Source organism: Ranitomeya imitator, chromosome 2 (assembly GCF_032444005.1).
Source record: "Ranitomeya imitator isolate aRanImi1 chromosome 2, aRanImi1.pri, whole genome shotgun sequence".
In the NCBI taxonomy this organism is placed as follows: Eukaryota; Metazoa; Chordata; class Amphibia; order Anura; family Dendrobatidae; genus Ranitomeya; species Ranitomeya imitator.
In genome coordinates this window covers 119,491,428-119,506,515 of record NC_091283.1, presented here as the reverse complement: position 1 = coordinate 119,506,515, position 15,088 = coordinate 119,491,428, and the positions used below count along the sequence as shown (strand labels likewise).

At 47.6% G+C, this 15,088-nt stretch overlaps 1 protein-coding gene and 1 long non-coding RNA gene across 2 annotated transcripts in view; one reads left to right on the top strand and one right to left on the bottom strand.

Annotated features, from left to right (window-relative positions):
• THOC2 (THO complex subunit 2) overlaps positions 1 to 3,104 on the bottom strand; it is a 166,844-nt gene extending 163,740 nt beyond the window's left edge. The window contains exon 1 of the mRNA XM_069747183.1: positions 2,992 to 3,104. Within this exon, the coding sequence (XP_069603284.1) occupies positions 2,992 to 3,056 (65 nt within the window). The 5' untranslated portion in view covers positions 3,057 to 3,104. The remainder of the gene's footprint in view (positions 1 to 2,991) is intronic.
• Positions 3,105 to 8,674: 5,570 nt separating this feature from the next.
• On the top strand, positions 8,675 to 12,851 carry LOC138667228 (uncharacterized). Its single transcript, XR_011318660.1, has 5 exons — positions 8,675 to 9,086; positions 10,896 to 10,979; positions 11,060 to 11,270; positions 11,351 to 11,507; positions 11,623 to 12,851. It is a non-coding gene; the product is annotated as an uncharacterized lncRNA (long non-coding RNA).
• The last annotated feature ends 2,237 nt before the right edge of the window (positions 12,852 to 15,088 follow it).

Here is a 15,088-nt window from a genome sequence, read left to right as displayed (position 1 = left end):
CACTGTCGATGTAGATAGCATGAGCAGCTGAGCTCAGTGACTGGCTGCAGCGCTGTCGACAGGAGGTCACCGCTGCAACCAGAGAATCCTGCAGCATCGGAGACAAAGCGGGTGATCTGTAAAAGCATGAAGGGTAACAAAGGAGAAAAAAAAAAAAAAAGAGGACAAACTCTTTAAAGGGACTCTGTCACCTGAATTTGGAGGGAACAATCTTCAGCCATGGAGGCGGGGTTTTCGGGTGTTTGATTCACCCTTTCCTTACCCGCTGGCTGCAATATTGGATTGAAGTCCATTCTCTGTCCTCCGTAGTACATGCCTGCACAAGGCAAGATTGCCTGTACAACGCTATGTTTCCGCACTGTATTTTCCGCAGCATGTGCACTGCAGATTTGGTTTTCCATAGGTTTATATGGTACTGTAAACAGCATGGAAAACAGATCCGCAGCCAAATACGCAATGTGTGCACATAGCCTCAAAATGGGCTACTGTGATAAATCTAGGATTGGGTCCCAGAAGTGCATCTTTTGGCAAATGGCCTCATTGTAGGCCTAGTCCCAAAATAAGCCCACAAGTACCAAACAGAACCAAACTTAGTGGAGGCACACAGTGTCCTGCAGGGAGAAGAGGAGCGGTAGCCGGATGGCCGGGACCCAGGATACAGCAGATCATACAGAACTATGTTAGCAAGTTATGGAAATTCCTATATAACGCCCATTTACTTGTATCTTTGTTTGGCTGCAAAATCTCTTAACCCTTTAAGAATTCAGGCTTTTTTTTTTTTTTTTGTGCGTTCGCTATTTCCTTCCTAAGAGCCATAACATTTTAATTTTTCTATCAAAACAACCATATGAGGGCCTGTTTTTTTTTTTTGTTTTTTTTTTTATTGGGGGTGGGGGGGAGGGGGAGATTTATAGTCATGCTCGACACCATTCATTTTAAAGTAATGAGAAAAAAAAAATAAACATTTCAAGTGGGAAAAAAAATCCACTCTATTTACAATATTTATTATGCAGTAGAAATGACTTTGCGATATTATTCAGGTCAGTAGAATATATGGCAATATCAAACTCAGGTTCTATTTTTATATATAGATTTAAAAACCTGAACCTTGTATTGTTCTACTACTGATGGACCTGTACGGAGCCCTAGAATATAATCATACCATGTTGATGATTTTTAATGTAAGGGGGGGTTTAGATAAGTGAACAACCAAATAAAACATCAAAAATCTTTTTTCCTTCTTTTTTTCCCAGCGCTTATTAGTGCAGATCATAGAATTTCATATATTAATAGATCTGACTTTTTCAGACAAAGAAGTGGCCAAATGAGCTTATTTTTTCACATTTTAATGTTTCAGCTGAATAAAAGGAAGGGGGAAAGGTTAAACAGTATAATATATATTTTATTTATTTTTCTGCAAGTCTTCTTAGAGAACGCAGGCCTGCAGGAGTCTGCAGCTCATACTATATACTGCTATACTAGTGCAGGGTTCTCTTAGGACGGCCAGCCTCGGGATGAGCTCCACAGGACTAATAACAGCCTTCGGCTGCCCCTCCACTGCCGTAGTAACCCATCATCTCCCTGCGATCACATCACGAGGGGCCGATGAGATCCGGCGTGTCAGCACGCGGGACGCCACAGCTCGGAGACAGAATGGTGCCAAGGGTTTCTCTTATTGGGCCACTTTAGAAGCGGCTGGGAAGTAGTGGAAAGTAGAAGTTATGGATCCCACACGGGCAGCAACTGAAGCCAAAAGTTTTCAATTTATACCGTTTTGGTTTTTTCAGAAAAGTTACAAAAATTGAGACTTTGGCCCTGATTCTTGATGGTTGTTTCTGCACTTTAAGAATAAAGTGCACTTGAAAAAATTTATTATTTTATGCGTTTGCGCCACTTTTTTTTTTGTTTTTTTGTTTTTTTTTCCCTCGTGACCGAGATGTGCGAGACAGATTCATGACGTACAATTTTTACCAAATGTCCTTTTCTGGGGGGTTGGGGGGGGGCAAGTCTCGCCCCAGTTCCTCCTGAGTTTGCAGTCTGGAGGACTTTTGTGTCTTTTTAACAGGGAATCTTGTCACAGGGTTTTTGCCCCCTAATCTGAGAGCAGCACAGTGTAGGGGCGGAGACCCTGATTCTAGCCGCTTGCTGTACTTTTGAGAATACCAGAGACTAGTAATCCTCCATATTCAGGAGATCTGTATAGCCCCACTCCCATCACTGGCAGCTGTGTACACTGTGCATAGGCAGAAAGCAGCCAATCAGATGTAGGGTCGCTACAGGTGACTGTAGCAAGGAGCCCCATAGGTGACATCGCTGGAATCAGGGTCGCTGCCCCTTTATCATGATGAGCTCATGTAATGGAATCAGACACCCGGCCATGTCCTGTACCGGCCCGGATATACCGCCACCAGTGTGAACACTGCTGTATGTGACAGGATAAGCACTCCGGGGCCCTGCGGGTACAATTCACTGTGATGGTCCCCGCTGTAACCATTCCTGCCATCCGAGCAAGTCGCCAGCCCCCGCACAGGATGCCCGGACTTTCCTCTGTGCACAGGGGACCCCGTCCCGCCTCACACTGCTCTGCTCATGGCGACGGACACCCATCATATAACCAGCCGCAGACACAAGTGGAGCAACCAATCAGATCAAGTTTTCTATCAGCAAACCCGCTACGGAAATATGGAAGCCGCGACCTGATTGGTCAATACGATCAACCGCTGCAAAGTGAGCGCAGGCCGCGCATATGACGGCCTACAGTAAAGCGAGGCGTCCGGGGATTCCCGGGCTGTCCCCTCCGCCCCAGGAGCCGCGCACACAGCCGGCGATCAGCAGCTTCCCTCCCGCCGTGTCCCATCCGGCCCTCCCCACACTCTCACGTTGCTCGGCCAGGCCGCCCGGATATCTCCCTCCCACCTAAATCTCCTCTCCGTCCAGAATCCAGTCCCCTCCCGTCCGCAGCGAACATCGGAGCCCGAAACTGCAACTTACAAGTCGTTTTTTCCGGATTTTTCCCAATTCTTTATCCAATCAGCAGGTAGCACTGCCGCCGCCATCTTCCCTCTCTAGTACAGATAGCCCGGATGTTTAGCACATCAGCAGAGGTCAAAGGGGAGGTGGGAGGAGCGGTGCATGCCGGGAGGCGGCCTCCCTGCAGAGGGGCAGCCAGTACTGTGCGTGGGGACAGCACGCAATGTCGTGTCTGGGAGATATCGCGATAACGGCACTAGACGACACAGAGTAACAACAGGACGTGTGCGGGGTCTCTGCTCAGGGGCTGTTCTGCTGGGGTCAGGGAACGATATTCCATACAACTCCCAGCCCCCAGCAGTCATCGCTGGATGGTCAGTGGGGTCCTCCGCTCTGGGGTCAGTGGGGTCCTCCGCTCTGGGGTCAGTGGGGTCCTCCGCTCTGGGGTCAGTGGGGTCCTCCGACCTGCAGTCATTGGGGTCCTCCGCTCTGGGGTCAGTGGGGTCCTCCGCTCTGGGGTCAGTGGGGTCCTCCGCTCTGGGGTCAGTGGGGTCCTCCGCTCTGGGGTCAGTGGGGTCCTCCGACCTGCAGTCATTGGGGTCCTCCGCTCTGGGGTCAGTGGGGTCCTCCGCTCTGGGGTCAGTGGGGTCCTCCGTTCTGGGGTCAGTGGGGTCCTCCGACCTGCGATCATTGGGGTCCTCCGCTCTGGGGTCAGTGGGGTCCTCCGCTCTGGGGTCAGTGGGGTCCTCCGCTCTGGGGTCAGTGGGGTCCTCCGCTCTGGGGTCAGTGGGGTCCTCCGCTCTGGGGTCAGTGGGGTCCTCCGCTCTGGGGTCAGTGGGGTCCTCCGTTCTGGGGTCAGTGGGGTCCTCCGCTCTGGGGTCAGTGGGGTCCTCCGCTCTGGGGTCAGTGGGGTCCTCCGCTCGGGTCAGTGGGGTCCTCCGCTCTGGGGTCAGTGGGGTCCTCCGCTCTGGGGTCAGTGGGGTCCTCCGCTCTGGGGTCAGTGGGGGTCCTCCGCTCTGGGGTCAGTGGGGTCCTCCGTTCTGGGGTCAGTGGGGTCCTCCGCTCTGGGGTCAGTGGGGTCCTCCGACCTGCGATCATTGGTGTCCTCCGCACTGGGGTCAGTGGGGTCCTCCGCTCTGGGGTCAGTTGGGTCCTCCGCTCTGGGGTCAGTGGGGTCCTCCGCTCTGGGGTCAGTGGGGTCCTCCGCTCTGGGGTCAGTGGGGTCTTCCGCTCGGGTGTCAGTGGGGTCCTCCGCTCTGGGGTCAGTGGGGTCCTCCGTTCTGGGGTCAGTGGGGTCCTCCGTTCTGGGGTCAGTGGGGTCTTCCTCTTGGGGGATAGTAGGGTCCTCCACTCATTGGTTAGAGGATGTCATCTCAGTGGTCAGTGCGAGTTTTCCCCTCGGTTCCTGTGGGTTGATCCTCCACTCAGTGGTCACTTTTAAGCTTGGGCTACATAGCTGGTGACATTAACCCCTTCATGCCGCAGCCCATTTTCGTTTTTGCATTTGTTTTTTGCTTCCCAGAGCCATAACTTTTTTATTTTTCCATCAATATGGTCATGTGAGGGCTTGTTTTTTGCAGGATGAGTTGTACTTTTGAATTCCACCATTGGTTTTACCATATTTTGTACTGGAAAACAGGAGAAAAAAAATTCCAAGTGCGGTGAAGTTGCAAAAAAAGCACAATTCCACAACTGTTATTTTGTTATTTTTTTTACCATGTTCACAAAATGCTAAAACTGACCTATCACTATGATTCTTCAACTCATTGCAAGTTTGGAGATACCAAACATGTCTAGATTCTTTTAAGTGGTGAAAAAAAACAAAGTTAAAACAAATTGATATCATGATTAAGGGTGCTTGATCGCCAGAAACGCGTTGATATCACATTATATCCTTTGTAATCGCTGATGTTTTTATCCTCCACTGAACATATTTTCAAGTGAATAAAGAAAAAGGTTTTTTTCACTACCTCATTGAGCTGGATTCCTCATTTCTTCTTTAACCCTGCTGTTCTGTTGGTCAAAAATGACCGACTTTGAACTTCAATATTCTTTAAAATATTCAAGATGCGGCTCTGAAACCCGTGGCCGACCGACCCATCCTCATTTAAGTCAATCAACCACAAGTTTCAGAACCGCATCTTGAACACCCCAAAAAATACCAAAGTTCAAAATAGGTCTCCCCAGACCGAACAGAACAGCAGGGTTAATAATAATAATAATAATAATAATAATATTATTAGTATTATTACCTCATTGAGCTGGATTCCTCATTTCTTCTTTAAAACAAATTGTGCAATCTTCTGATACCCGTAGCGTCTCCATTTTTCGTGATCTGGGAGAGGGCTTATTTTTTTGCTTGCCAAGCTGACCTTTTTATTGATACCATTTTAGTGCAGATATGATCTTTTGATGGTCCGTTATTGCATTTAATGCAATGTTGCTGCAACCAAAAAAACATAATTCTGGCGTTTTGACTTTTGCTACGCCGTTTACCGATCAGATTAATTCTTTTTATATCTTGATAGATCGGGCAATTCTGAACTCGGCAATAACAAATATGTCTTTATTTTTGTTGTTTTATTTTGAACTAGCTGAAGAGCCCGGCGTTGCCTGGGCATAGTAAATATCTGTGGTTACTTATAGCACCTCACTTCTCTTAATTTCTGATCACGCCTCTCATTTTCCCCATCACATCTTTCATTTTCCCTCTCACACCTCTCATTTTCTCCCTCATTCCCCCCTAAGGCTGGGTTCCCATTGCGTTATGGGACCGCGTTTAACGGACAGCGTTGCACGGCGAAATTAACGCCGTGCAACGCGTCCGTTAACGCGCCCATTGAAGGCAATGGGAACGCGCTTCACTAGCGCGTGCCATGTTCGGCACGCGCTAGCGACGCGCCGGTGTTTCCTGGCGCGCCGCGGACGCTGCAAGCAGCGTCCGAGGCGCGCCCGCGGTCCGTTCCCCGCTCTCGCAGATCGGGGATCTGCGAGAGCGGGGACGTTACCGCGACCCCGACCGCAGCCCCATAGAAAACATTGCGTTAGCGCAATCCGCTAGCGCTAAACGGATTGCACTAACGCAATGTGACCCTAGCCTAACACTTGTCATTTTGACCTCACATCTGTCATTTTCCGATCACTCCACTATTTTCCCTCACTCCTCTCATTTTGCACACACACCTTTTCATTTTCACCTCACACCCCTCATTTTCACCTCAGTATATACATGTTTGTCATCTCCCTTATATATAGTATACACCTGTATGTCATCTCCTGTATATAGTATATACCTGTATGTCATCTCCTATATATAGCATATACCTGTATGTCATCTCCTCCTGTATATAGTATATACCTGTAGGTCATATGCTCCTGTATATAGTATATACCTGTGTGTCATCTCCTCCTGTATATAGTATATACCTGTGTGTCATCTCTCCTGTATATAGTATATATCTGTGTGTCATCTCCCCTGTATATAGTATATACCTGTGTGTCATCTCCTCCTGAATTAGACCTCGTTCACACGTTATTTGGTCAGTATTTTTACCTCAGTATTTGTAAGCTAAATTGGCAGCCTGATAAATCCCCAGCCAACAGGAAGCCCTCCCCCTGGCAGTATATATTAGCTCACACATACACCTAATAGACAGGTCATGTGACTGACAGCTGCCGTATTTCCTATATGGTAATTTGTTGCTCTTGTAGTTTGCTTATTAATCAGATTTTTATTTTTGAAGGATAATACCAGACTTGTGTGTGTTTTAGGGCGAGTTTCGTGTGTCAAGTTGTGTGTGCTGAGTTTTGTGTGGCGACATGCGTGTAGCAACTTTTTGTGTGTCGAGTTGCATGTGACAGGTTAGTGTAGCAAGTTTTGCGCATGGCGAGTTTTGCGTGTGGCGAGTTTTATGTGTGATGCCTTTTGAGTATGTGCAAGTTTTGTGTGAGGCAACTTTTGCATGTGTTGCAACTTTTGTGCATGTAGCAATTTTTCCGCAGGTGCAAGTTTTGCGTGTGGTGAGTTTTGCACGTGTGGCGAGTTTTGCGTGAGCCTAGTTTTGCATGTGGCGAGTTTTGCGCGTGGCGAGTTTTGAGCGGCGACTTTTGTGTTTCGACTTTTATGTGGCACGGTTGGTGTATGTGTGGTGAAATGTGTGCTGAGGGTGGTATATGTGTTCAAGCACGTGGTAGTGTGTGGCGCATTTTGTGTGCGTGTTCATATCCCCGTGTGTGGTGAGCATCCCATGTCGGGGCCCCACCTTAGCAACTGTACGGTATATACTCTTTGGCGCCATCGCTCTCATTCTTTAAGTCCCCCTTGTTCACATCTGGCAGCTGTCAATTTGCCTCCAACACTTTTCCTTTCACTTTTTTCCCCATTATGTAGGTAGGGGCAAATTTGTTTGGTGAATTGGAAAGCGTGGGGTTAAAATTTCACCTCACAACATAGCCTATGACGCTCTCGGGTCCAGACGTGTGACTGTGCAAAATTTTGTGGCTGTAGCTGCGACGCCTCCAACACTTTTCCTTTCACTTTTTCCCCATTATGTAGATAGGGGCAAAATTGTTTGGTGAATTGGAAAGCGCGGGGTTAAAATTTCACCTCACAACATAGCCTATGACGCTCTTGGGGTCCAGACGTGTGACTGTGCAAAATTTTGTGGCTGTAGCTGCGACGGTTCAGATGCCAATCCCGGACATACATACATACATACACACACACATTCAGCTTTATATATTACGGTATATGGGGGGTGATTTGAACTTTTATATATTTTTAAATATTTTTAAAAACATTTTTTTCACTAGCTTCAATATGTGTGTAGCAGAAATGCTCATTTGCTATGAGTGCCAACCGCTTCCGGCACGATCACATTAAGGCTGCTTTCACACATCAGGTTTTTTGTTTCAGGCGAATTCTGGCTCTTCCGCCAAAAAACGGAGAAACCGGATCCAGCTTTTCCCCCGTTGAATATTATTGGCGCCGGATGGCCCAGCGTTCCTTCCGGTCTGATGCCGGATCCGGCGTTGAGTTGATTCCGGCATCTGGAAAAAACGTCTACTGTAACGTTTTTTGTCTCCGCCGGAAAGGCCGGATCCGTCCTTTCCGGCTTTTTGCAACAATGCATGTCTATGGGCGCCGGATTCAGAAAAAGTCGGATCCGGCGGCCGTATCCGTCTTTTTACACTGAGCATGCTCAAAAACCTATGGTCAGCCCCCTGGACTATATATAAATAATCTTTATTTTTAATAATCTTTATTTTTATATAGCGCTAACATATTCCGCAGCGCTTTACAGTTTGCACACATTATCATCACTGTCCCCGATTGGGCTCACAATCTAGAATTCCTATCAGTATGTCTTTGGAATGTGGGAGGAAACCGGAGTGCCCGGAGGAAACCCACGCAAACACGGAGAGAACATACAAACTCTTTGCAGATGTTGTCCTGGGTGGGATTAGAACCCAGGACCCCAGCGCTGCAAGGCTGTAGTGCTAACCACTGCGCCACCGTGCTGCCCTATATAAAGCAGGGCCATGAGGCCTTCATCCATTTCCAGCCCAAAAGCAGAAGAGCCAACACCCTGCCAAGACGGAAGGAGCCAGAAACCTGCCAGAGAGCTTGTGCCAGAGAGCCAGCCACAGAGCCGAGAGCCTGCCAGGGAGCCGAGAGCCAGCCACAGAGCAGAGAGCCGAGAGCCAGCCACAGAGCCGAGAGCCTGCCACAGAGCCAAGAGCCTGCCAGAGAGCCGAGAGCCAGCCACAGAGCAGAGAGCCTGCCAGAGAGCCAGCCACAGAGCCGAGAGCCTGCCACAGAGCCGAGAGCCAGCCACAGAGCTGAGAGCCAGCCACAGAGCCGAGAGCCAAGAGCCTGCCACAGAGCCGAGAGCCTGTCAGAGAGCCAAGAGCCTGCAGCCATGTCTTCGGGGAGCCCTCCTCCTCGTCAACGCACCGAGGTAAATATGAACCTAAGGTGTGTGTGTGAGTGTATCTATAATGTATTTTTTTATCTTTCATCGTAGGAAGCTGATGAGGCTGATGCCCCAGTAGAAGAGGTGCTCCCCAAAGAAGAGGGAAGGGGTGGAGAAACACACGGAGAGGGCTCACAACTGGTATGTATCTGTCATGTATTGCGGCAACACACCCTACACTACACACAAAACATAACACTAGATCCTTACAACAAAACACATACAGTGGGGCAAAAAAGTATTTAGTCAGTCATCAATAGTGCAAGTTCCACCACTTAAAAAGATGAGAGGCGTCTGTAATTTACATCATAGGTAGACCTCAACTATGGGAGACAAACTGAGAAAAAAAAATCCAGAAAATCACATTGTCTGTTTTTTTAACATTTTATTTGCATATTATGGTGGAAAATAAGTATTTGGTCAGAAACAAACAATCAAGATTTCTGGCTCTCACAGACCTGTAACTTCTTCTTTAAGAGTCTCCTCTTTCCTCCACTCATTACCTGTAGTAATGGCACCTGTTTAAACTTGTTATCAGTATAAAAAGACACCTGTGCACACCCTCAAACAGTCTGACTCCAAACTCCACTATGGTGAAGACCAAAGAGCTGTCAAAGGACACCAGAAACAAAATTGTAGCCCTGCACCAGGCTGGGAAGACTGAATCTGCAATAGCCAACCAGCTTGGAGTGAAAAAAATCAACAGTGGGAGCAATAATTAGAAAATGGAAGACATACAAGACCACTGATAATCTCCCTCGATCTGGGGCTCCACGTAAAATCCCACCCCGTGGGGTCAGAATGATCACAAGAACGGTGATCAAAAATCCCAGAACCACGCGGGGGGACCTAGTGAATGAACTGCAGAGAGCTGGGACCAATGTAACAAGGCCTACCATAAGTAACACACTACGCCACCATGGACTCAGATCCTGCAGTGCCAGACGTGTCCCACTGCTTAAGCCAGTACATGTCCGGGCCCGTCTGAAGTTTGCTAGAGAGCATTTGGATGATCCAGAGGAGTTTTGGGAGAATGTCCTATGGTCTGATGAAACCAAACTGGAACTGTTTGGTAGAAACACAACTTGTCGTGTTTGGAGGAAAAAGAATACTGAGTTGCATCCTTCAAACACCATACCTACTGTAAAGCATGGTGGTGGAAACATCATGCTTTGGGGCTGTTTCTCTGCAAAGGGGCCAGGACGACTGATCCGGGTACATGAAAGAATGAATGGGGCCATGTATCGTGAGATTTTGAGTGCAAACCTCCTTCCATCAGCAAGGGTATTGAAGATGAAACGTGGCTGGGTCTTTCAACCTGACAATGATCCAAAGCACACCGCCAGGGCAACGAAGGAGTGGCTTCGTAAGAAGCATTTCAAGGTCCTGGAGTGGCCTAGCCAGTCTCCAGATCTCAACCCTATAGAAAACCTTTGGAGGGAGTTGAAAGTCCGTGTTGCCAAGCAAAAAGCCAAAAACATCACTGCTCTAGAGGAGATCTGCATGGAGGAATGGGCCAACATACCAACAACAGTGTGTGGCAACCTTGTGAAGACTTAGAGAAAACGTTTGACCTCTGTCATTGCCAACAAAGGATATATTGCAAAGTATTGAGATGAAATTTTGTTTCTGACCAAATACTTATTTTCCACCATAATATGCAAATAAAATGTTAAAAAAACAGACAATGTGATTTTCTGGATTTTTTTTTTCTCAGTTTGTCTACCATAGTTGAGGTCTACCTATGATGTAAATTACAGACGCCTCTCATCTTTTTAAGTGGTGGAATTTGCACTATTGCTGACTGACTAAATACTTTTTTGCCCCACTGTAGAAACTGATACTTTCAAACCTCACACAACACATACAAAACATATATATCACATGGCACACAACACATAGAATGGCTACCAACAAGCACATAATTTTTTTTTTTCATTTTTCTTCTAGAGTTCGGAATCTGGTGCCCAAGCAAGAGGTCCTTCCAGTGGCTCCCAGGGTCGTCGGCGTGATTCACGTGGCGGCCGTCGTCGTGTAGGTTTTTTGTTATTTTTTTGGTGGAGGTTAGCAATGTTTCAAATGTGGTGTTAATTTTTTTACCCCTTTTCAAACAGGTTTCACAGTGTGATCTAGATTCGGATGGTGAGGAGGTCGGCCTTGATATTGACCTCCTCATCGATCTTGTCAGAGACAGGGAGCCGTTGTGGAATATGGGTGACCACCGCCATGCTGATCTCTCAGTGACCCGTTGACTCTGGGAGCAAATCTGCTGTGAACTGATACCGAGGTTCGAGGACCTTGATGTTCAGGCCCAGATTCAAGAACGTAAGTATCCTCAGTTTAGTTTTGGTGATGCATTTAAAAATGCTGTTTCTAACCAAGTTGTCTTTCTCCTTTTTTAACAGGTGAGCGGATTGTGAAAAGGTGGCGGTCGATCAGGGATCGCTTTAAGAAGGAGTTCAACAAAGAGATGCGGGCCCCGAGTGGATCTGGAGGACGCAGGAGCACGTACAAATACGCAAGGGCCCTGTCGTTCCTCAGGTCAACGATGGTCACCCGAAGGTAAATATTACCCACCACATGCACTAATGTTTTACATGTCTAACCTCTTTTGCTCTTTCAGCCAGGGCCAGGCAATGTCAGTATATTAATTGTTTGTTTCTCTCTTTTTCCACAGTACCGTTGGAAGCACTCGGGAGCCTGCAGCACAATTGAACCCTTCTGGGGCGATCCCTCAGGAGGCCGCCACTGAGGGACATTTTGACAGTGAGGACACCTCTGCACCTTCCCACTCTGCACCTTCCCACTCTGCACCTTCCCACTCTACTGATCCCTCATCCACGAGCGCTGGAGCATCCTGGCCGGTTCCATTGCATGTAGCTGCTGGTGAGGACATAGTGTTTCCTGTACCCCACCCCTCTGCTGCAGCCACCTCTAGTACACCTGTAGCATCGGGTCGGTTTCGCCAGAGGGGTCAGGTACATAGTTATGCTCCCGAGTTCTTGCACCTGAACGCATCGTTCCAGAACTGTCTGAAAGTTTTGTCCGAGCAAATGGCTGCAGGATTCAATTTCATAAATAAAAGTATGCTCGAGATGCATACACTTCTGGTAACGATGCGTTCAGAGGCAAAACAGTCACCGAACAACACTTTTTTTCAGTCGGTGCTTGAGCAAATGGAGACACTATCTACTTCTCAGCAGATGTAAGTAATGGAATCCTGCCAGTCTACTCTATCGCTCATTGCCTCTAGAGCAGATAGTCTTTCCAACCATCCTCCAACTGCCCCCCCTTCCTCCACTGTCCATCACTACAGCCAGTACCATCCTCCTGACCCGTATCGTCAAACTGACCGTGCCCCATCCCGCCCACCTCACCATCATCCACATCGTGCCCCGTCCCAACAGCCACAACACTTTCAGCGTTCCCGTGCCCCTTCCCACCAGCCACACTACCAGCCCCGTGCCCCTTCCCACCATCCACACTACCAGCCTCCCGCACGTGACCCTTCCCACCAGCCACACTACCAGCCTCCCGCCCGTGCCCCTTCCCACCCATATGATGATCCCGACCCATACAACTTCCCATCTACTTCATCCTCGCCTCCTCTCCCTGCCCACTTCCAACAGCCTCTATCACCCTCTTCCCAAACATCTTCTACACACATCACTCCTTCTGCCTCCCAATCCTCACAAAACATTACCTACACCCCTCCATCCTACCAAATTTCTAACCCCAATCCCACTTTCTTGTCCACCCGCTCAATAGCTTTCTCCACTCCTTCACCCCTAACCATAGAACATTCTCCACCACCAACACATTCCTCTCTCCACACTCCCACTGTCGAAGTGTCCCTATCCGACAGTCCCTCCGACAGTATCTCCACCCCGACGTATGAAAACCTTTAGTTACTTTTTTGTTGTTGTTTAATTATGTTAATAAAGCTTTTTGGTTGAAAACTCTCTTGTATTTATTCATTAGGGACAAATAACACTTTTGTTAAACAAGGTTTATTGGTAACAGCAGTACTTTGGGTACAACCCAAACAGATGCACATCTTGGTTCAAAAATAAAATCAAACAGGTACCCAACATTGCTAAAAGGTAAACCCAAACAGGTACGCAACATGGGTAAAAGGTAAAAACCAAACAGGCACACAACATGGGTAAAAGGTAAAAACCAAACTGGTACACAACATGGGTAAAAGGTAAAAACCAAACAGGTACACGACATGGGTAAAAGGTAAAAACCAAACTGGTACACAGCATGGGTAAAGGTAAAAACCAAACTGGTACACAACATGTGTAAAAGGTAAAAACAACAGGTACACAACATGGGTAAAGGTTACAGTTATTACTAGGTACATACAAAATGTTTAAACTCTCTCATCCTGCCAGTGTATTCTTCCTTGGGGTGAAATAAAATATTCTGCAAAGTGATCCCGTATTCTGGAAACTGTGGCAGAACTTCTGTATGTCTGGTTGCTATAATCCGTCAAGGTGGTTTCGGCAGAGTGGTCCTCAATGGAAAGCTGTTCCTTGGATATAACATAATTGTGTAGGACAACACACGCTTTCACGACTTCATCCACAGTGTCTGTCTTCAAGTTAATGGATGTCAAGAGAACTCTCCATTTGGCGGTTAGGATCCCAAACGCACACTCCACCATTCTCCTTGCACGTGTGAGTCTGTAGTTGAAAATTCTTTTAGTATTGGTTAAACCACGGCTGGAGTAGGGTTTCAAAAGATGCTCAGAAAGCTGAAACGCTTCATCCCTAACACATACAAATGGCATTGGTGGCTCAGAGGTTTGAGGCAGTGGTCTTGGGGGGGGAATTGAAAGGTTTGTCCATATAAATGCCGCCCCATAGAAGACCGTTTGAAAACTTGCGAATTATTAGAACAGCCATACGCCCCAATGTCCACCGCTACAAATTTGTAATCCGCATCGGCGATGGCCATCAGCACGATGGAAAAGTACTTCTTGTAGTTGAAATACTGAGATTCAGAACCAGCAGGTTTCACGATATGGATGTGTTTCCTGTCCACCGCACCCAAGCAATTGGGAAACTGGCACACTTCCATGACTGCATTGTGGGATGTGGAATGTATTCTTCATGCAGAGAGTCCCACAGTGCACGGCAAGTGTGCCTCACTATTCCTGATATGGTTGAAATGCCCAGTCTGAATTAAAAATGTAGTGAAGACAGGGATTCTCCAGTTGCTAGGAATCTGTGAAGAAAAGGAAGGCAGAAATTACTGCAAATTCAAAATATCAAAGTGCCCTACAAGAGTTGATTCAAAAAGAATGCTTACCGAAGAGTGACCATCAGACGCTCAGCCGGGGTAATGGAGAATCGGCAATAGGTATCACTCCTTCTTATCAGATGTTCAACCCACTCCACCAATATATCAAAGTTCTCCGCTTTCATCCGAACATAGCTGAAAAACTTGTCAGGGTCACCTCGAAGCTCCATATACAAAGTGGAAAAGACTCCCCGGGTCATTCTCTGTGCCGTGATGGGGTGGATCCACAAACGGCGTCGTCGCAGACGCATGACACGCTGTCTCTCTTCCTCTTTCTCAATAACAATTGCTTTCAATCGATTCGCCTCTGTGATGAAATCCACGTTGTTCTGCAGAATCTTTGCAATAATGCCGTCCATCTTGCTCCTCTCCAAACCATCACAGATGTTAAGAGCTTTACTGTATATATAGTTTTCAGCCGGCCAATCACCTTTTTAGCCTTTCAGGGGCATTTTTTAAAGCCAGATCCGTAAAAAAACGGAAAGAAAACCGGATGGCAACCGGATGAACCGGATCCGGTTTTATCGCCTGATCCGGCTCATCCGGTTGTCATCCGGTTTCTTTAACCCCTTCCCGACCTTTGACGCCACGTAGGCGTCATGAAAGTCGGTGCCGATCGCGTCCCTGCAGATCGGGTGAAAGGGTTAACTCCCATTTCACCCGATCTGCAGGGACAGGGGGAGTGGTAGTTTAGCCCAGGGGTGGTGGCTTCACCCGCCCCCCCCCCCCCCCCCCCGTGGCTACGATCGCTCTGATTGGCTGTTGACAGTGAAACTGCCAATCAGCGATTTGTAATATTTCACCTTTTAAAACTGGTGAAATATTACAATCCAGCC